Source organism: Elephas maximus, chromosome 2, assembly GCF_024166365.1.
Source record: "Elephas maximus indicus isolate mEleMax1 chromosome 2, mEleMax1 primary haplotype, whole genome shotgun sequence".
NCBI lineage: Eukaryota > Metazoa > Chordata > Mammalia > Proboscidea > Elephantidae > Elephas > Elephas maximus.
In genome coordinates, this window is record NC_064820.1 from 134,927,346 (window position 1) to 134,948,566 (window position 21,221).

Here is a 21,221-nt window from a genome sequence, read left to right on the forward strand (position 1 = left end):
GAGTTTGAAAGGGCAGATAAAAAATACAGAAATTTTTAATCATGGTAAAATTTATGTATTTAAGAATATATGGTAAGTACCTACTGTATGCTCACACCTGTCTTAGGGCAATGGAAAAGATGAGGGAAGAGAAAAGTACATTATTTTTTTGGGACCTCACTTTTAGTTTGTAATGTAATTGGGGAGATGACTCAGCGATAAACAACCATGTATAATCAAGTACCAAGGAATGTGATAGAAACTCTTTGCAATTTAGAAAAGAGGAACCATTTGGCATACAGAATATAATTGTTTTAAGACAGCTTCATGTAGAGGTAGAATTTGAACTGAGGTTTACCTTTAAGATTTAGATAAGCAGAGAAGAAAAAAGAAATTGGCAGGCTCAGAAAGTAACTTGGGTAAGGAGGGAAAACATAGGAGACACAGACCTGGTTGGAGTAGAAGGTTTCTTCTTGAGAAACACTCAGAGTAGATTGAGCTGGAGTGATAGAAATTATATTTTGGCCTACCTTGAAAACTAATCAGGAATATGGGTTCAATACTGTAGACAGATAGTAGCTATTGTCGATTTTTGGGTAGAGAGTGAATTAATCCAATAGTAGTTTGTACGATTTGTAGAACGAAGAATAAATTTGAGGCTGGAGAGATAAGAACTTCTTATAGTCAAGGTAAGATGAGAGTTGAGTAGAGCTTGCATTAAGAAAATGGCAGTGGGAATATAAAGGAATAAAGCTGAAAAATACTTAAAAGGAGAAATCTATAGTTCTTTGTGAGAGATTGGGCCTGGGAAATAGGTGATTAGAGACAAAGACAATGCCATACTTCAATAAGAGAACTAGAATCATGGGTATGTCAACAGTAGAAACAGGGAAATGGAGAGCCCAAAAACAGTAGTCCGTACTTTCCACCTTCGCTGGCTTCTGAAGTGACTAAGTCCTGGGCTGAGTCTTCCTTCGGGAGTCTGTAACTTGGCTTATAGTATATTACTTCAGTTCATGGACCAGTAACCCTAAAAAAATCCTTGTGCACAGGATTACAGAATTCTCAAATCTACTTAAAAGTGTTCTCGAGGTCTTTTAATGCCCTGAAATTATATTAAAATTTTGGCTGTGAGTATTTTTCTGGGAATTAGGTCCATGGATTTCTTTAGAATCACAGACATATCTGTAACCTTAAAAAAGAAAAGTTAGGAACCATTGATTTGGTAATAGGAGTAAATTAGAAGAATGAGATTTGTCTCAATTTGTAATCAGTTTCTTCATTTGATAAGAATAAAGAAATTATAAATTAGGACTATACCTGTGTTTTAAATTAGTGTGAATAACTATGTAGATATGAACTATTTTAATAATTACAGTAAAACTGATGTAACCTACCCAGACAGCTTTTTCTGATGGAGTTGGTCCATTGGGTGTAAATGGTAACTCTAGATTCATTCTTTTCCTAACCCTCATCCTTGGGCCCATCCAAGATTCCAGACCTTCTCCGAGACCCGTGGACATGATCACTTTTTTAATTGGGTACTACTCTTATCCCACAACCATAAAAAGATTTTTGTTATTCCTCAGAGGTGTGTCCTCTTACATTACCAAGTGATACGTATAAATCATTGGGACATAAGTGGAAGAGATCGTCTTCAATAGCCTCAGCAGTATTATTCAACTTAAGTATGCTTGAACCCAGTTGTGAAATGTCAACACGTTTAAATCCAAGTACTAGGGATCTGTAAGCAGAAAAGTCCTTGACTCCATGTAGTCATATATTACTGCAGAGAATGTTCTGGTCTCTTGTGAAGGGAATTTGGCAGTTGTGCTTTTACTTTCGTTTTAGTTTCATGTGAGTTTTCTGAAGTTTGAGTTTTTGGATAGTGCCTTTGTTTTTATTTTCCTGTAAAATATTAGGAGTTGTGTGTGTGGGAAAAATTAGACTTGGTATAAAAAAATAGACTAGTTGAGAGTAATAGTACTTTACTGTAATCCAGGCAGATTATTACATTACTACTTAAATAGTAACACTGTCTGTTGGCTACATGAATTCATTTGGTACTTGGTATGAAACGTTGAGAGAGTAAATTGCAAAAACATAGCCAAGTTGGCTTCGATTCATGCACAACAGATTGCCTGCTGCAAGTATAAATAGCCATATTTTTAAAATTGAATCACTTTAGTGTTTATATATTTGAGGAAAAATAGAAAATAAAAGTTCTATGTATGTTATTAAGGAACATTATTTTTCTTACTCTTGGGTATATTTCAACATTCTGAAAATATTTTTGACTTTGTTTTCTTTCTTAGTAAACTGTGTTCTGTTTTCAGTGTTCTTCAGTGACTTTGCCAAAATATAGTTACAAAAGTATCTCTGCTAGCTTTCTTCATTATAAGACAAACTCCATATAATGAAGGCCTTCAAAAGGAATAATTTGGTTTCTAAGATTCAAAGTGCCAGCCAAACTGGAATGCTAACAGAACTGCTTTTTATAGAAAAATGATTGTTCACTTTGTGGGGAATCTTTATACAATATACATGTTTTAAATACATTTATAGTAACTGTCTGGAGGTTAAGACTAATTCAGTTCTTTTTAGTATAGGCTGTTAGGCAATAAAAATAAGACCATATTTTAAACACGAAAATGTTCATGTGCCATAATATTTATAGTAAATTATATAACAGTTTTAGATGATGTCGTATGTTACGCTACATAAACTCTTTTCTTAAGCCAGACTCTTTGTATATATTATCTTTCAGTGATTGTACACAGTGGTATAGTGTTTCACTTGATACGATTTTAATCACTGTTAGGTTGAACTTGAAAGAAAGTTGGAATCTGCAACTAAGTCCAAACTGCATTACAAGCAGCAATGGGGACGAGCTTTGAAAGAACTTGCCAGACTTAAACAGGTATGTAGTTTATAGCTGATGATGGATTATTCTTTTTATGTCTTCTGTTATGTTCAAATGTCTGTATTTGAATTGCCAGTGCTATTTTTGAGATTAGGGGGTTTTTTTTTTCATGTTGTATCCTCCTTTTGTTACTTAAAACTAAGATAATTTTTAGGTCCTTTTTTATTTTTTTTTCTAATTATCCTTTTTCCCAGAAGAAATTGGGAATAATATCTTTTATTTTCACTTTTCCTCCTTAAGTTCTGTATCCCCCTGCCCCATTGGAAGTGCCTTTTTTGGGGGAAATTTAAGGATAGCTTAAAAAAAAATTTATCACGTCCTCAAATTTAAAAACATATTTTAAATGTTTTTCCTAAGAAGGCACAGAAATTTATTCCATTAAGAAATGGGATCACAGGAAATTTTTGTGTAATTTTAAGAGTTTGAAAACCTTTATAGTAGTTTCCTGAATTCTTCTTGCATTACATTTTTTTCCCCTTCTGGCTATGATATTCTTGAGAAATTAATTGTAAGGGTAATTTCTCCAAATGATGATGACCTCTATTTGTATGAGCAAGGTTTTTATTCTGAATCTATCTACTTGGTCAAAAACTTTTAAGGGTTAGTAATGGTTAGTTTATTCCAAATTTTGCTTTTTTATTTTTAATGTATCCATTTTATTCTGAATTAAAATTGACACATAGGGTTTTTTGGGTTTGTATTTTTCCTATTGTGTCTTCATAGCCCTCAAATACTATTAATCATGTCTGTGGTATTATACTAATGCCTAACCACCTTCATAGAGCAGTATATACTAGACTACCTGAGAATAGAAAGTGGTAGACAGTTTGATCTAACATAGTTTATAGATTAGTTGAGATTATAACCATTGCACATGAAGACAGGTAGTTATATATCACTAAACATAAAACATTATACAAAGTGAATATATTATATAAATGTTCACAGAACTAAGGGTAGATGAATAAATAACCAAGTATAGTACAGAGGACCTCCTGTATTCAGGGCACTTCTTTAGTATACAGATGTAAGTAAGATACACAGCTTTCCCTCAGGGAGCTTATAATTCAGTAAAAAAGAGAACACCACTATAAATATAACATTTACTGCCTAATTGTAAGAGCCCTGTAAAGAGTGATAAAAAATGCTCAGAAGGAGAAAGTACATCTGTTTCATAGGACTTAGAGGTATTTTTGAAGAGTTTTTATTTAAGATGGACCTCTAGAGATAAGCAGGTAGGGTTTTAATAGAGGAATTGATCGTGATATAATATTGGGGAAATGTTGTAAATCTAATGGATGAAATATATAACAGAAGGGTGAGGTGGAAAAGCACAGGCTACTTTTGTAGAACAAAGGAAAGCCCACTTAGAGCCCATTTCATTACTAAGGATCTGAACTAAGTGGTAGTGGTAGGAATGCAACAAGGAGGTTCTTGTAAGAGATATGGTTTTGGTCGATCTATAGTACAAAACATCTGACTGGAATGCAGAGTAGAAAACCAAAGATGATGCTAAGGGCTCAGGCCTTAGTGACCTAGAAGAAGAGTTTCCAGTATTGGAAATATGGTTCTTAAGAAACTGATTGGAGAGTGGGAAGGAAATAGGACCTGTGAATTTGGACATTTTAATCTTCACGTATGCAGTTCAGCAAGCAGCTAGGAATATGGATCTAATGTGAGAAAGAATGGGTTTAAAAACAGAGATGAAAGAGTCCTTTTGCGGAAGTGATCACTGAACTGTGACAGATAGAACTTAGAATTCTTGTGTTTAAGAAGGAGGAAAGAAAGCTAATGAAATAGCAACTAGAGAGAAAGAGTGATGATAATTGTAATGATACTTATAGAGCAGTTAACATTTATTGAGGGCTTACTATATGCCAGATCCTGTGCTAAGCCCTTCATATTTTTCAGTTAATCATAACAAAGGTTCCTATATAGTAGGTAATGTTATTATCCACAATTTATAGATGAAGAAATTGAGACTTAGAGCCTTTAAGTTGTACATGATCACACAGGTACTAAGTAGTAGAGCTAGAATTGGAGCCATTTCACCAGAGTCCAGAGTCAGGCTCTTTCCTTTTCATAATGTTATGGTTTAATTATATAGAAGCCAAAGAATGAAAGAATTTCAGGGAGAAAGAAGCTGAGCCATGGAAGACTTTGGTCTATGAAAGAGGATTTCTCTCTGACAGAGCACTGAGGGAGAAGTCATGTCTTGGCATACTCCTGGCAAGGAAGATGGCATCACTGATTGTTAGACTAGCTCTGATAATGAGAATTAAAATGTCTTTGAAAGAGAGTAAACTCATATAATGTCATGATGCCACGATATTTAGATCCCAAGGTATTTGTATGTACATATGATACAATACAGAGAAGTCCCTCTGGATTTGAGAGCAAGGAAATAATATGATAAGCTATTAAAAATAACAAGATATACTGTCAGGGACATTATACATAGTAGTTAAGGATACAGCTTTGGAGTCAAGAGACACGGATTGAATCTGGCTTTACCTCTTCATACCTCTGCAACCTTGGTAATTTAATCTCTGATTAGTGTTCTCATTTGTACAATGAGATAATTTTTCTTATAGGTTCTAAGAATTAAATGAGAGGTCTGTAAAGCATTTAATACGGTGTTGCGTGTATAATATGTGCTCAATAAATGGTAACTACTATTAAAAAGTGGAGCCCTGGTGGCCCAGTGGTTAAAAGCTATGGCTACTAACCAAAAGATAGGCTGTTTGAATCTACCAGCTGCTTTTTGGAAACGCTATAGGCAGTTCTACTCTGTCCTATAGGGTCGCCATGAATGGGAATCAACTCGATGGCAACAGGTTTGGTTTTTTTGGATTATTAAAAAGAGATGAGCCATAAAAGCCATTGTGTTGTGTTCTTGGTTTCAGTCAGTGAGGACCTAATTGGATGGTAGATTTGAATATTTATGAACAGAATATTGGAGGGATTTGTGGCTGACTAGCTCTTTAAAGAAATAGTAGGCACCAATAATAATTTAAACATTTTAAGTCTGGAGAACAGGAAGATGTCATACAGTAATAGCAAAAGGGAAGTGGGTTAGGGTATAGTTTGAGTATTAATAGTAGTTTGTTTTTAGATGGTAGTTTTAACAGATGTTCTGCAGAAAACTGTACTGAAGGAAAAAACATGTAAAGAGCTAAGTGTGCTGACATGCAGGTGTCAGTCTGTAAACTTCCTAAAGTTTGGGCATAAAGGGATGTGAGCGTATTGAGTCTGGAGAAACATTTGTAGTTAGTTCATTTGTTTATTCTTTCACTCATTCAGCAAGTGCTTGTTGAGAGCCTGTTACGCACCGTGCACAGCATTAAATGCTATGGATACAGCAGTTTTCTCCTGTGTGGAACTTAAAGTTCAGTGGGGAGAACTGATACTTAACAAGAATATAGCAGGGTATGGGAAATGCAAGCAAAGTCAGTAAAAATTAAAGAAAATAAATATTAGAAAACCAGGAGGACAACTGAGCATTAGCTGGGTTTGGGGTATTGTTAATCAAAGGTAAGGGAGAAATGCTTCAAAGAGAAAACATTTCAAATAACGCTATTCGATTTGAAATCTTTTCAAGTTTTAAAATAATCGTAAAGGGGGATGAAGTAGAAGATAGTGCCTGCCATTGAAGAAGTTGAGTAGTGAAGGATAACAGAATGATGTAATGGTAATTGATTATAAGACAATACCAAAATCACTTGAAAAGATGGAAGAGTTATGTTAGCTGTCGATTAAAGCATTTTCTTTGGAAAAATTAGTAATAATTGTAATGAACTGTAAAAACATAATTCTGTTGTAATTTGGCATGTTTCTTACTAAGAAATCTTCGTGCAAGAGTTTACTTTAAATATATTGATATTTAAGTCATGTTCATATGTTACATTGTTTATGTTGTTCACCTTCTGAGGTGGTATTTAAAAAGGAAATAAATCATGTTTTGAATACCAAAAAAACTAAACCTATTGTTTTTGAGTCAGTTCTGAACCACCCAAAGTCATGGCTCTTTGTTTTTCACACTGGGATATTGAGATAAATAATTAAAAGCAGATTCCGTGTGAAAGGCTCCAACCCAAGTAACCCTTCTTCCTAACATTTGCATCCTCGTACACTTTTGCTGTCTTCTGTGTCTTTCCATTTAATCAGTTATTTTCCATCAACCCCTTCTTCCTATGTATTTTTCTACCTTCTTGCTCAAAAAACATTTGCAGAGTATTTTATCTATTTTTCCTGATGACAGGATACTACAAAAGTTCAGGTGCCATCTTTCTCTTGAGTTACTGTAAGTGTTAAGAAAACATAATGTGAAATAACCTGTTCAACTGTGAGATTTCTTTGTATTCCATGAAAGTTAGAAAATAATAGTCTCATTCTTTGAGTGCAGCGATCTTCACTGCATACTTACTGTAGCCCAGTTTTATTCCTCATCCCACAAACTTTCTGCTTTAGAAATTATGCTGTAAACAAATTTCAAGGTCACTAGGCATCACTGATGTTCTGCAGACTGCATTTGAGATGCAACACTTTGAGAAAAAATGTAATGGACCTGAGAGTACCATAGTGAATTGTACTCTGCCACTGGCTGTTTTCGGAAGATTAAAATTGTAACTTCATCAAATTGGTACATTTTGTACGTGTGAAAATTACTTCAAAAATTTTCCCTAAAACTTTTTATTCGCAACACATTTATTGTGTTTGAATATAAAATTGGAATCCTCTATCTGCTTTTGTTCAGAGGATTGTTTGTGCAACTTCTTGTTTAAATTGGATTAGTACCATGTTAATTTTACATTGCCTCTGGTGAATAGCCACGGGGCTATAATCTTTGCCAGTAATTTGTCACAGCAAAATCCTCTGGAGGGCCATGCAAAACATTTGTGTAGTACGGATTAGACGGCGAAAGCCAAATCTTAGATTGTTAATAAATGTTAATGACAAAACCCAGCTGGTAAAGCTTGGAAATAAGATCTAATACTTTGGTGCCCCTTGCCAAAAGAATGTTTAAACAGAGATTTCCATTACTCAAAGGTGACCTAGTATAGTCATTTTGTGAATTAAAAAAGCATAATCTTCTAATTATTCAGGGAAAAAAATCTTATGATTCTCAACCATAAAAGTTTGTGTTTCCGAGTTATATGCTTTTTTGTTCTTTGGTAACTTTAGTACGATAGCAACAGCTGTGACAATGTAAAATAAGTAAAATGTGAAATGGGTCTTCCTTTAGAAAACAAGGAAACGATACCCATACATTCTGGGTTTGGTATCTTGGGACAGAATGTAACATTGGCTTTAGAAAATTCTCCTTTTATCTCTTTCTCTGCTCCATGATGATGAACACTACAGAAATGTTTTAATACCAAAATAAATACTTAAATTGGTCTACAGTTGGTCTATCTAACTTAAGATTGTCTGCTTTACTCCTTGTGTTCTAAGGAGTAACGTATTTACATATTTACTTGAAAGCATTTTTTGACACCTCAGAAGATAGTTATGTATGAAGAATAAAAGCCACTATTTTAAAAAAAAAAAAAAGAATTGTTAATGAGGTATGAATTTGTCATTGAGAAAAATTTAACATTTTATTTATTGCGTCAGATATATTAAAACTATGTATGTTTGTCCTCAGGACAGAAAAGAGAACTAAGATTTTGAATAGGATGTGGGTCCCTTACCATATTTGTGCACAGTAGATCTGTTTAAAACTAAGCTGATATATTTAGTTAAAACAACACAGACTTCATTGGCTGACATCAGCACTATCTTGTCCAGCCTCCTGCTTATCCACTCAGAGTAATTAATTTGATTAATTTATAAGTAATTTAGCCAAGGATGGGATGTAAATCTTTGTTTAAGAAAAACAGTTGGAGGTCCAAGTCTTGGTTAAAAACTGTGTCTTGAAACCATCCAGGCCCTCCTACTGACTTGTCAGCTCTGGGTTATTTTCAGAAAACTTTACTTGAGTTCCTTAGCTTAGTTGTAAGTTTTTTCCCACAGACTTACATGGTATGTGTGAGTGGGAGAGTAAGTAGTGGCCACTTTTTAGCGGCTGTTTAGTCTAGTGTATGTATGTTTACATCTCCTCTCTGGATTTATAGGCAGCCAAGGCAAAATAAAGATTATACTCACTTGATTGAGGAGCCTTTAACCCAGAGCACCTGGCAGCAGAGAGGATTTCTTTCACTAACCTCTAATTTTTGTGTGTCTGTGTGTGTATAGTTGATTAAATTAATGCAGTATACTTGATTAAAAATGCAAGGCATTTAAAGGCTTTTTTTTAAGGTTTTAGAGTAAAAATGTTTAAAGTTTTATTAAAAAGTTGATTTTACCAAAGAGCCTAAAATTGAAAACTGACTTTTCATTATTTTTCTTTCTGCTTGCGATCATACATGCTCAATGTAAAAAAAAAAAAAAAGGCAGAACTAATACAGAAAATAAAAATTACCAATAATACATGCTCCTTAACTAGCAATAGCAGTTTAGTATATTGTCCAAATTTTTTTTTCCATTTATTTTTTAAATAATCACTTCTTAAATGAAATATATTGTAAAGAAGATATATGACTGTATGTGTAGTTTAAAGGGAAAAAGAAAAGATTCGTATACCCCCTTCCTTAAGAAACAGAGCATCATCAATGTTTTGGAAGCTCTGTGTGTGCCTTTTCTCAACTGCATCTTCCCCAGAGGTAATCACTATCCTCAATTTGCTATTTATTATTCCTTTGCTTAGGGTTCATAGGGTTTTTTTTCTTTAATCTATAATATGAATTATGTTAATACATTTTCTAACATTGAACAAACCTGAATTCCTGAGATAAACCGTACAAAGTCATAATTTTTTTTTTCTTGTGCTTTACAGGAAAGTCTATAACTCAAGTTAGTTTCTCATACAAAAATTTATACACACATCGTTATGTGACCCTAGTTGCTATCCCTATGATATGTCAGGACATTCCTCCTTTCCACCCAGGATTTCCCATGTCCATTCAACCAGCTCCAGTCCCTTTCTGCCTTCTCATCTTGCCTCTGGACAGGAGCTGCCAATTTCATTTTATGTCTTAGTCCAGTCTAATCTTTATCTGAAGAGTTGGCTTTGGGAATGGTTTTAGTTCTGGTTAACAGAGAGTCCAGGGGCCATATCTTCTGGGGTTTCTCCAGTCTCACTCAGATCATTAAGTCTGGTCTTTTGACTAGAATTTGAGTTCTGTACCCCACTTTTTTCCTACTTCGTCAGGGACTCTTCGTTGTATTCCCTGTCAGGGCAGTCACTGATGATAGCGGGGTACCATCTAGTTCTTCTGGTCTTAGGCTGATGGAGTCTCTGGTTTATGTGGCCATACAAAGTCATAATGTTTAATATTTTTTCTAAATTGGTAGATTCATTTTGCTAGTGTTTTGCTTAGGATCTTTAAGTCTATGTTTAAGAGTAAAATTGGCCTCTAGTATTCCTTTCTCTTATTATTTTCTCTGGTCTTGATAGTAAGGTTATTCTAACTTCATAAAATGTGCATTTCCTTTTTTCAGTTATCTTTTTTTCTATTTGCATAAGATGGCCACTATTTCTTGAGTATTGTAATAGTCTATAAAGCTTTTTGAGCCTTATATTTTCTATCTTAATTATTGATCGAATTTCTTCAATTATAAACTTATTCACATCTTTTTTATTTCCAATTCAGTTCTTAAAATTTATGGTTTTATAGTGATTTGTCAATTTCATATAGCATTCAAATTTCCTAAGTTGCCTAAGTATTTTCTTAGCTGCTATAGCTGTAGTATGCCCCTTTTCATTCTAAATTATTCGTTTACTTGTTTACTTATGTATTTATTTATTTGCCCTTTTTGCCAGGCGTATGTTCATTTTATTAACCTATGTAAAGAACTATATTTTGGCCTGTTTAATCTTCTGTTATAATTTTCCTTCTACTTTTAGGGATTTTAAAAAACTAAGTTGATGTTTCACTGTTTAGTTTTGAACCTTTCTCTTTTTAATATAACCATTTAAGGCTATTAATTTCCTTGTGGATATCACTTTAATAACAGCCCATAGATTTTGCTGTGAAGTTTTTTTTTTAACTTTTTATTATGGAAATTTGTTAACATAAAAAAAGAGATAATTAAAATGAATTCCTGTATTCCCATTATCCAGTGTCAACTATCATCAACATTTTGCCAATCTTATCTATTTCCTGTTCCATTTTTGGTTCTCTTCCGTTTCTGGAGTAATTCCAAGTAAATCATTTTTCTATGTATGTATTTCAGTGTGCATCTCTAATGGATAAGGACTGTTTTTTTTAATAATGTGTCATTATCTTACCTAACAAAGTTGACAGTAATTCTTTAATAACTAATATCCAATCTATGTTTACGTTTGCTCAGTTATCTCAAATTACTTTTGAATTTCTGTCGTGATTTCTACTGGAACCCTAAATAAATGTCTCTTTAAAGTTGTCTTTTTGTTTTTGTTTTTGTAACCCATTTTTTTGTGTACCTCTGGCAATGAAATTTGTTAAGACTTTTTTTTTTTTAATAATTTATTTTATTTCGTTGTTGAGAATATACACAGCAAAACATATGCCATTTCAGGAAGTATTTTTGGTTTAAAGGTTATCTCAGGGCAATAATTTCAGGGCTTCATCCAGCCCCTATGAATCCAGAAAGTCTAGAGTCCATGAGAATTTGAAATTCTGTTCTGTATTTTCTCCCTTCTGCTCAAGATTCTTTTATAGAATCTTTGATCAAAATGTTCAGTAATGGCAGCCAGACACCAGCTAGTTTTTCTGGTCTGATGGCAAAGGAAGCAGTTGTTCGTGGAAGCAATTAGCCACACATTTCATTTCTCCTGCTATCCCTGGTTCTCCTTTTTCCTTTGTTGCTCCAGGCAAATAGAGATCCATTGTGCCTTGGATGGCTGTTTGCAAGCTTTTTAGATCCCAGGCACTATGCAGTGAACTAGGAGATAGATTTGTTTTATGGCCTAGCGTGGAATCATTTTTCTCAAATATTTAAGAAGTACTTGAAAATACATTTTCCAATTTTAGGATACATTGTTCTTTAAATGGTCTTTTGACTAAGCTTGTTAAAGGCAGTGTTCAAATTTTCTGTATCTTTTCTAGTATTTTGTCTGTTTGATCTATCCATTACAGAGGGAGGTGTGGTAAAATCTCCCATTCTAATGGTAGATTTCTCCATTTTCCTTTTTCACATCTTTTGTTTCTTTATATAATTTGAAGCCATGTTATCATTACAATGTCATATTTTCCCAGTGGGTTGAACTTTTATTATTATGTAGTTAACCTCTTTCGTCTCTAGTAATATTCCCTTAAAGTTTGTTTTGTTCCGTACTAACTTAATATTTCCTGCTTTGTATTGGTTAGTATTTACTTTCAATTCTTGTCCTCATGTATTAGGTATGTCATTCATAGACAGCATGTAAGTGGATATTTTATCAGTCTTTTACCTGGAGTTTTCATTCCCTTAACATTTATCGTGATTACTGATACGTTTTATTTTATTTCTACCATCTGATTTTCTGACCTACTTTTTCTAGGCTTTATTTTCTCCTTGCTTTCATTTGGATTGATTAATATTGTTCTTTTTCTCATCCGATTTTTTCACCTTTACAGATCCTATTTTTCGTCTATACAGATTTTTAAATGATTACTCCTGTTCTTTTTTTGTGGTTCCCTTAGGGGTGTTAGTATCCATATTGAGTTTAACAAATCCAAAGGTAATATCTTTAAAGTTAATACAAGGACCTAAGAGTAATTTATCTCCATTCACCCTCTTTCCAGTCTTTTGTTGTAAAGTATTTTAGTTCTGTCTTTTCATTTTTTAACTCTACAAATTACACATTATTATCACTGTTTTATATAATATTTAATTAGATTTATTATTTTCCTTTGCCTGTCATTCCTTCTTGGATCTCAGACCTTCTTTTTGTGCTCATTTTCCTTCTTCCTAGAGTACATCCTTTATGGTCTTCTTTTTTAATGAGAGTTACCAGTAGTAAACTGTCTGTTGTAAAATCTGTTTTATCCTTGTTCTTGAAAGATAGTTTCACTGAATACACTAGTCCAAGTAGATAGTTTTCTCTCAGCACTTTGAAGATATTTTCCAACTTCTTTTGGCTTTCTTTTCTTCTTGTTGTTGAGGAGTTAACTGTTAAAATAATTTCATTCTTTAGAAGGTAATTAATTAGTCTTTTTGTCTGGATGTCTTAGAGATCTTCTCTTTGTCTTTGGTATAGGGTTACTATGAGTTAGAATTGACTTGACGGTAATGAGTTTTTTTGTGTGTGTGCCCCTTGCTGTCAAGTCAATTCTGACTCATAGCAACCCTATGGAACAGGGTGGAACTGCCCCATAGGGTTTTCAGGGCTACAAATCTTTCGGAAGCAGACTGCCACATCTTTCTACTGCAGAGTGGGTGTCTGGTGGGTTCAAACCACCGGCCTTTCAGTTAGCAGCAGAGTGCTTAACCACTGTGCTACCCGGGCTCCTATTAGAATGGTTGGAATGAAAAAGAATACCAAGTATTGGCAAGAGTATGGAACACTCACACACCGTGGTGGGAATATTAAACTGGTATGACCAATTTGAAAACTGGCAATATTCACTAATGCTGAAATTCTTATACCCTGTAGCAGTTTGAATCCTAGGAATATACCCAAAAGAAATGCTCACAAGTATGTGTCAAAATACACGTACAAAAATGTTCACATCAGCATTATTTATGATACAAAATGGGAAACTACGCAAATGTCCCTCAACAGTAAAAGAACAACAGTAGAATGAATAAATTGTATATTCCTTCAGTGAAATGCAATACAGGAATGGAATGCTATACAGAACAACATAAATGAATCTTAGAACAAATGTTTTGTGAAAAAAGCCAGACAAAAAGTACTATATACTGTTCAATTCCATTTATATAAAAGTTCAAAGTAGTCAAAACATTTGTTGTATTAGAAATTAAGGTAGTAATTATCTTTGGGAAAGAGTGGGTAGTTAGTGACTGAGAAGAAACAAGGGATGTCTGTGGTTCTGAAAACGTTCTGTTTCTTGATCTGGGTGGTTGTTACTTGAGTGTTTACTTTGTGAAAATTTATTAAAATTTACACTTGTGATTTATCAGTTTTCTATTTGTTGTAAGTCAATAAACAGGTTTATTTTTAAAAGATGAAAAATACCTATTGATCCAGCTATCCCACATTGGGGTTCTGTCCTAAAGAAAGTAAAGTAATTGTACCTAAAGAAATACGTATAGGGATTCATGAGGTAACTGTGTGTTGGATGATGGGGTGTTTTAGTGTGACATTGTTTATAGTACCAAAGTGTCCGTCATTGAGGGAGTGGTTGAATAAGTCATGGTGGATCCATTCTGTGGCATGTTACAGATTTATTTTAAAAGAGAGGTTTTATCTGTTGAGCTGGAGGAGTTGTCAAGTTAAAAAAGCAAAGTTAAGACATACCGTTTGTTCCACTTTTGCTCAAAACATACAAATATATGCATATGTGCACAGATTTTTGTATGAGCATGGAAAAAAATGTAGAAAGGCTTATTATTTATCTGAGGTGGAAGTGAGATTAGTGACCTGTGCAGGGATGACTATGAAATTTTTCTTTGTACATCTTTATATAATTAACTATTTCTTAGATGCCACTCTCACCATTAGTAATTGTGGAATCTCATTGTATTGACAGTGGACTCTCTTGTCTTCAACTTCTGTTAGCCTGTGATACTCACCTAACCTCAATCACTGGGCCATGGGTGATTATGGACTTATAATAAGGGGAGAAGTAGTAGGGTATTCTGAGAGGATCTGAGCATTTCTAGGTAATATGTGACTCATAGTATTGGCAGTGTGTGGCTATATCATGAGTATTGCCAAATAGGATTATAATCACAAATCGCAGTCCTGTGAAATAAATTTGTTCCTAATACTAGGGATCTGGTTTCTTTCTTCCTTCCTTTCAAGCGTGAGCAAGAAAGTCAAATGGCTCGCCTTAAAAAACAGCAAGAAGAATTAGAACAGATGAGACTACGTTACCTGGCTGCTGAGGAAAAAGATACAGTAAAAACTGAGCGACAAGAATTGTTGGATATAAGAAATGAATTGAACAGGTATCATAACTAAAAGATTATAATTTTTTTTTTTTTTTAATAAAAAACTGAAGTCCTAATAGGATAATCTTTTAATTGGTCATTGGTCTAGGGAAGGTATAATTTCAGGTCTCTCAAGGATAAAGTAGATCATATATAAAGTATAGCAGACTTGTACAACAGAAAATTTATGCCAGTCACCATTATACTTAATTTTTTTGCCATATGTAGCTATATCAAATCTATTTAGCTTTTTTGTTTTCATTCATAGCATTAAAAAATAGGACTTGAAAATTTATTTTTGTGCGACCATTTCAGGATTACTGCTACTGTTTTAAGGTAATTGATTATATTGAATTTTGAATTTAAATAAAGCATAAGAAATTTCAGGTTTATATTCTTGATATCAATAATAAAATACCACTTGTTTATTGAGCCTTTCCTGTATGTCAGGAATGATGTTAAATGCCTTCTATGTTTATCCCGTTTGTATCTTCAGAGCAACTCTTTGAGGAAGGTATCCCCCTTATAGAGACGAGGAAACTGAGGACTAAACAGATTAAGTATGCTTCTCAAGGTTACACAGCTAGTAAAACATGAAACCATAGTTCAAATCTAATTTCGGAGATTGTATTTTTAATTGTTATGGTACACTGAGAGCCCTGGTGGCATAGTGGTTAAGAACTCGGCTGCTAACCAAAAAGTTGGCAGTTCAAATCCACCAGCCACTCCTTGGAAACCCCATGGGGCAGTTCTAGTCTATCCTATAGGGTAGCTATGAGTTAGAGTCGACTCCATGGCAATGGGTTTGGTGTTTTTGTTTTGGGTTTTTTTTTTTTTTTATATATATATATATACTACACTGGGCTTCTCTGTAGTGTCACGTTGATTTTTTTTTCCAATTGTACTTTAGATGAAGGTTTACAGAATAAACTAGCTTCTCATTAAAACAGTCAGTATACATGTTGTTTTATGACATTGTTTACCAATCCCACGACATGTCAACACTCCCTTCTCGACCTTGGGTTCCCTATTACAAGCTTTCCTGTCTCCTGCCTTTTAGGGCTTGCCCCTGGGCTGGTGTGCCCCTTTAGTCTCATTTTGTTTTATGCGCCTGTCTAATCTTTGGCTGAAGGGTAAACCTCAGGAGTGAGCGTCATGTTGATTTTAGTTATTATTTCAGCAGTGTTTCATGTTAGAGAAGAAAGGTAATCATTAGGAAGCACCATGAGAACAATTTTTTTTTTTTGGAAGAAGGTGGAGGAAGATTTTTTAGCCTAGCTTATCAAGGGACTTTGTTTCAGCAAAGCATATATATTTTATAGAGTATCCCTTAACATCCCCATGTGTGAGCTGGAAAAATGCAGTTACTGTATATTAGGTGAGATCAGAGCTGAATTAAACAACTGCATTTAGAATATTAGGAATCCCTGGGCGGAGCCCTGGTGGTATAGTAGTTAAGAGCTCTGCTGCTAACCAAAAGGTCGTCAGTTCAAATCCACCAGCCACTCCTTGGAAAACCTATGGGGCAGTTCTCTGTCTTACAGAGTCACTGTGAGCTGTCATCAACTCAGCAGCAACCGGTTTGATTTTTTGGTGTTTTTTTGGGTGGTCCAAATGGTTAATATGCTCAATTGCTAACCAAAAGGTTGGCAGTTCAAGTCCACCCAGAAGCTCCTCAGAAGAAAGACCTAGAGGTTTGCTTCTAAAACATCAGCCATTGAAAACTGCGTGAAACACAGTTCTACTCTGACACACATGGGGTTGCCATGAGTCGGAATTGACCTGATGGCACCTGGGGAAAAAAAAATTTAGCGTATTTATGAATAAATGTCAGTTGGGAACAGTCATGGTCTATGGTATCATACTGCAGGGCTCAATCTGTGCTACTGTTCTTTTGTATTCTATATTGTAGACTTTAAGGTATTACAGAGTAATGAATTATGATGTAACATGATCCTTACCTTCCAAAATTTTCCTGTCATATACAGCACTTTTTTTGTTTTAGTGCAACAAATATGTATTAAGCCCCTGTTGTTTGCTAAGCACCGTTTTGGTGACTTAAGGAAGATAGCCATTTTGCCTGTCGAATTTGGAGATCATACAAAATTGAATTGTATCACTAATGTCTTAATAAATCAAGGTTCAGAGAACTGAAACCAACAAGATTAGATGTATCAGAGGCAAAAGCAGAGTCCTCTGTTTAAGTTACACAAAACATCACTTACGCGATGGGCTAGACATGATAAGAAAAGAGCTCATGTGAGGAAGCCTGGGAGGATTCATGTAGCCCCAGTACTTCTCAATGTAACTGGCTACAAAAATGTTTTAATTCACAACTGTTTCTGAATTTTGTCTTTATAAATAGGATGCCTTTGGATTGCTATGTAACAATTAATAAGATATAATTTTATAGTCCTCTATGTAACTGGCTAAAAAATTAAACATTTTTTAGCCAGTTACATAGAGGACTATAAAATTATATCTTATTAATTGTGCATTCTTAATTAAATTATAGCTTAACTCTATATCCAAATTTAGTGTTACTGTCACTGAGTATATTAGATATTCTCAGTGCCTGTCCACTTTCAAGGCAATATGATCAACAGTTTTCTATTGCGAATACCCAAATCTCAGGCTGGCACCTACTCTCGTTTTTTTACCTCCTAGATGAGATCATCACAAACGTAACTTGAAGATACCCATACAGTGTCTTAAAATGCAAACCACTTTGAACTAGGCATTCACGTTTATATGTGCACATTTATATCTACAAATAGAGATATAAGCTCTATAAAAATAAGGACTTCTTAATTCATTGCAGTATCCCAAAACCTAGAACTAGCACAAATATATATTCGTTGAAAAACTTTAGGAAAATGTTCATATTAAAAACAAGAGTAACGACAAAAGGTTCACAGCACCTGGAGATAAGCAGTGAAAGATGTAAATGATGTTGCATCCAAACGATGGAACATCATCACACAGCCGTTTGGAAGAACACTGAACGATGTAGCAAATAGTCACTGTATACATAAGTAAAAAAGTAGTGCACAGCATTGCATACGTAGTATCAAAAATTTTAGAGAAGACGCCTATTTAAAATACATATGCTTTTTTTTTTTTTAATTGAAAAAAACTCAGATTATCTCTGGTTGGTAATATTGCAGGTGATTTTTATTTTCTTCTTTATACATCTCCAAAATTTTCTACAATTTTCATGTATTACTTTAAAATGAGGAATATATTGTTTTTAAAACTGCCTTTTATAAAAATGTGCTGATACTGACTAGCCAAATAGAATATTGGTTTTTGTTTATTTTTTTTTTTATGAAAATATTTCTAAAAACTTAAATGATTTTGTTACGAAAGCCAAAGTAGTATTTGTTGCCTGTGGTTCTTGCCCTCTCAGGTTAAGGCAACATGACCAAAAACAGTACGAGGACTCCAGAGAGATCGCAACCGGAAAAATGGATAGCCCCCATGGCAAAGCATTGGAAGAAGGTTTGGATGATTATTTGACCCGCCTAATAGAAGAAAGGGATACTTTAATGAGAACGGGTGTGTATAATCATGAGGATCGAATAATAAGTGAACTTGACCGGCAGATCAGAGAGGTTTTAGTAAAAAACAGTGCCAGTAATGAATAACATTTGGGAAATCTTTACAGAGACTCCAGGTCTAAATTTTAATTTTATTATAAGACCCTCAAAAGGGGGTAAAATGGATTTTTACCCAAAAATTTTCAATTTTTTTATAAGCAAAATTTTGTATGTTACTGTATAGTATTTATTTGATTTTATTACTTTATGCTACCTCTCCCACACTGGTTTTATTGTAATTGCTTTTTATACACTCATTTTAAATGACTCTTCAGTGTTTCTCATAATTTATAGTCTGATGGCTAACTTTCAAAACGGCTTTTCACTAAATTTGTTATAGGAAAAATGACTGCAGTGATTTCTAGTTACATAATTTTTCATGTTGAGCCAAAAAACTCTATGTTGCACTTTAACAATGCTGTGTCCTTGTTCCATTTGAATGTAGATATGTTAAAAGTTGAGACCAATTGTAAGTGTAACCAGTTTTATTTAACTCACTTTGGATGACCTGTCTTATTTTTTCCCTTTAACTTGTAACATTTGCAAGTGACCAATTTGCAGACAGAAAGTAGAATCAAGGCAGAGAAGCCATATGACATTGGATAAGAGGTAGTCATTTACTTAAATAAAATTAATACAGATTAAACTTGTTTCAAGAGCTATTGAACTTTCAAATTTTCAGCATACTCTTTTATGAATATGAAGTAATAGGTTAACATGGTTTTTTCCGCCATTCTTGTGCTCAAGATTGCATTGTATTCTTTTGTTGGAATTTAGAGATTTTTTTTTCCAGCAATAGTAATGTTAGTTGCTAATTCAGACGCTTTCTAATACAGAAACAGACACTAAAGGCATTAGCTGAGAAAACAGAGTAAAAATCTACTGTTTTTTACTCCCCCTGATTTTGATTTTAATGCGTCTTTTTCAAAAGTACCTAAGATTAAGTCATTGGGTTTACATAATGCCATGTCCATATAACTTCAAGGGCTCCTTTGCATCATATTCTTCAGAGCCAGTATTGGCCCTCAAAGCAGCACTTTCCACCTCCTTCTACAGGGTACCGAAAAGGTTTATTAGCAAATTCACAGATTAGGTGAGTCTTATATATGCAGTTTTAAAAATTCTGATTCCCAAAGATAGTAAATTTAAGTATATGCTTTAGGAAGTATATATTATTTACCAGTAACCTTCATAAAAGCAGAATAGGCTATTTGGTAATGTTAATTTTCTCTTATCTTCCAGTAGGTATATTTCTTGTTTGTGAAGTTAAAGTTCCTACCTACTTTATATGCTGTCCTTATTAACAAAGCACTAATCGTTTAAACCAATCCAGCAGTAAATAACAGGAAAAAAAAGGATGACTGAATAAGAGGATAATGAATCTGTGAATCGTAGCAGGAATTTGAAAGATTAACTATGATAGACATTTTCTCTCATTGATTTTGTGCTGCATGAATAGAACAGAAGTGTTCTGTTTCAGAAGGTCTCTGGTAAAGTACTGTGACTGTTTACCTTTGGGTACATTGTGTGCTGTGTGTGACCGTTTTCAAACACTAGAGGGGGCCTTAGATTTAAATAAGCAAAAAGAATTTTTTTGAAAATAAATATGTGGTTTGTTTTGCTATCAGTAACGTGACCTTTTGGCTGTGTAACTTAACAAATAAAATCATAATGGTATGCATCTTTGAGTTCTTGAGCAGTCCATTACTTTTGCTTCCACGCAGCAAAATGCAGGGCAGAGTGCTTGCCACTTCCCATTTCAAGTCACTTTGTATTTTTGTTTTTTTCTCAAGTGCTTACGTTGCAGATATTTTTATATGTCATAAAAATTGGGAGTGTGAAACTTAACACCTTTGTAATCCTTCAGCTACAGCCATTACATTTGTAGTGACATTTAACATATTTACATTGATTGCTTTACTGAATTGTCCATGGCTGGAGTTACAAACTACAACCACAAGTAGACAAATGAGTGAGTGAACAAATGAATGAGTTTCTTAATTAGTGCATAAAACAGCAGACCTTTACCAAATATTTTAAAGTGAAATAAAATGTACCTTTAAGATTTTTGTGATTATATTTGATGGAGAAAGTCTACTTCCCATGTCTAAAGCTGGCACATACTGCATTGGAGTGATGTGTCATTTCTACCAGGTATATATGTTAGTAATTTGTAGCTGGACCTGAGTTCTTGTTGCTTTCAACAGAGGTGGGAGTTTATATCTGATTTAAGGACATACAGAGAATCTGTTATCAAGGGGAACCAGTCCCTGGAGAAGGACATCATGCTAGGTAGAATAGAGGGTCAGCAAAAAAGAGGAAGTCCCTCAGTGAGATGGATTGACACAGTGGCTGCAAAAATGGGCTCAAACATAGCAGCAATTGTGAGGATGTCACAGGACCAGGCAGCATTTTTTTCTGTTTATAGATGGGGTCGCTATGAGTCAGAACCAACTAGACGGCACCTAACAGCAACAGAAGCTCTGCACAAATTCAGGGCGGATAGTCTAGTTTGACCAGGTGATTTTAGTGAAAGTTAATGGCTACTTTTTGATCCTGAACACTAAAGGTAAATTGTAGGATCTTTGAAATTTAGA

General features: G+C 34.2%; 1 protein-coding gene across 4 annotated transcripts in view; it reads left to right on the forward strand.

Annotated features, from left to right (window-relative positions):
• The window catches only part of CEP120 (centrosomal protein 120), a 76,523-nt gene extending 56,996 nt beyond the window's left edge, over window positions 1-19,527 (forward strand). For all 4 annotated transcript variants that reach the window (XM_049873557.1, XM_049873556.1, XM_049873558.1 and 1 more), the window contains 3 exons: window positions 2,801-2,899; window positions 14,898-15,043; window positions 18,435-19,527. In XM_049873557.1, coding sequence (XP_049729514.1) covers window positions 2,801-2,899; window positions 14,898-15,043; window positions 18,435-18,672 — 483 coding nt within the window. In that variant the 3' untranslated portion in view covers window positions 18,673-19,527. The remainder of the gene's footprint in view (window positions 1-2,800; window positions 2,900-14,897; window positions 15,044-18,434) is intronic.
• Window positions 19,528-21,221: the final 1,694 nt, after the last annotated feature.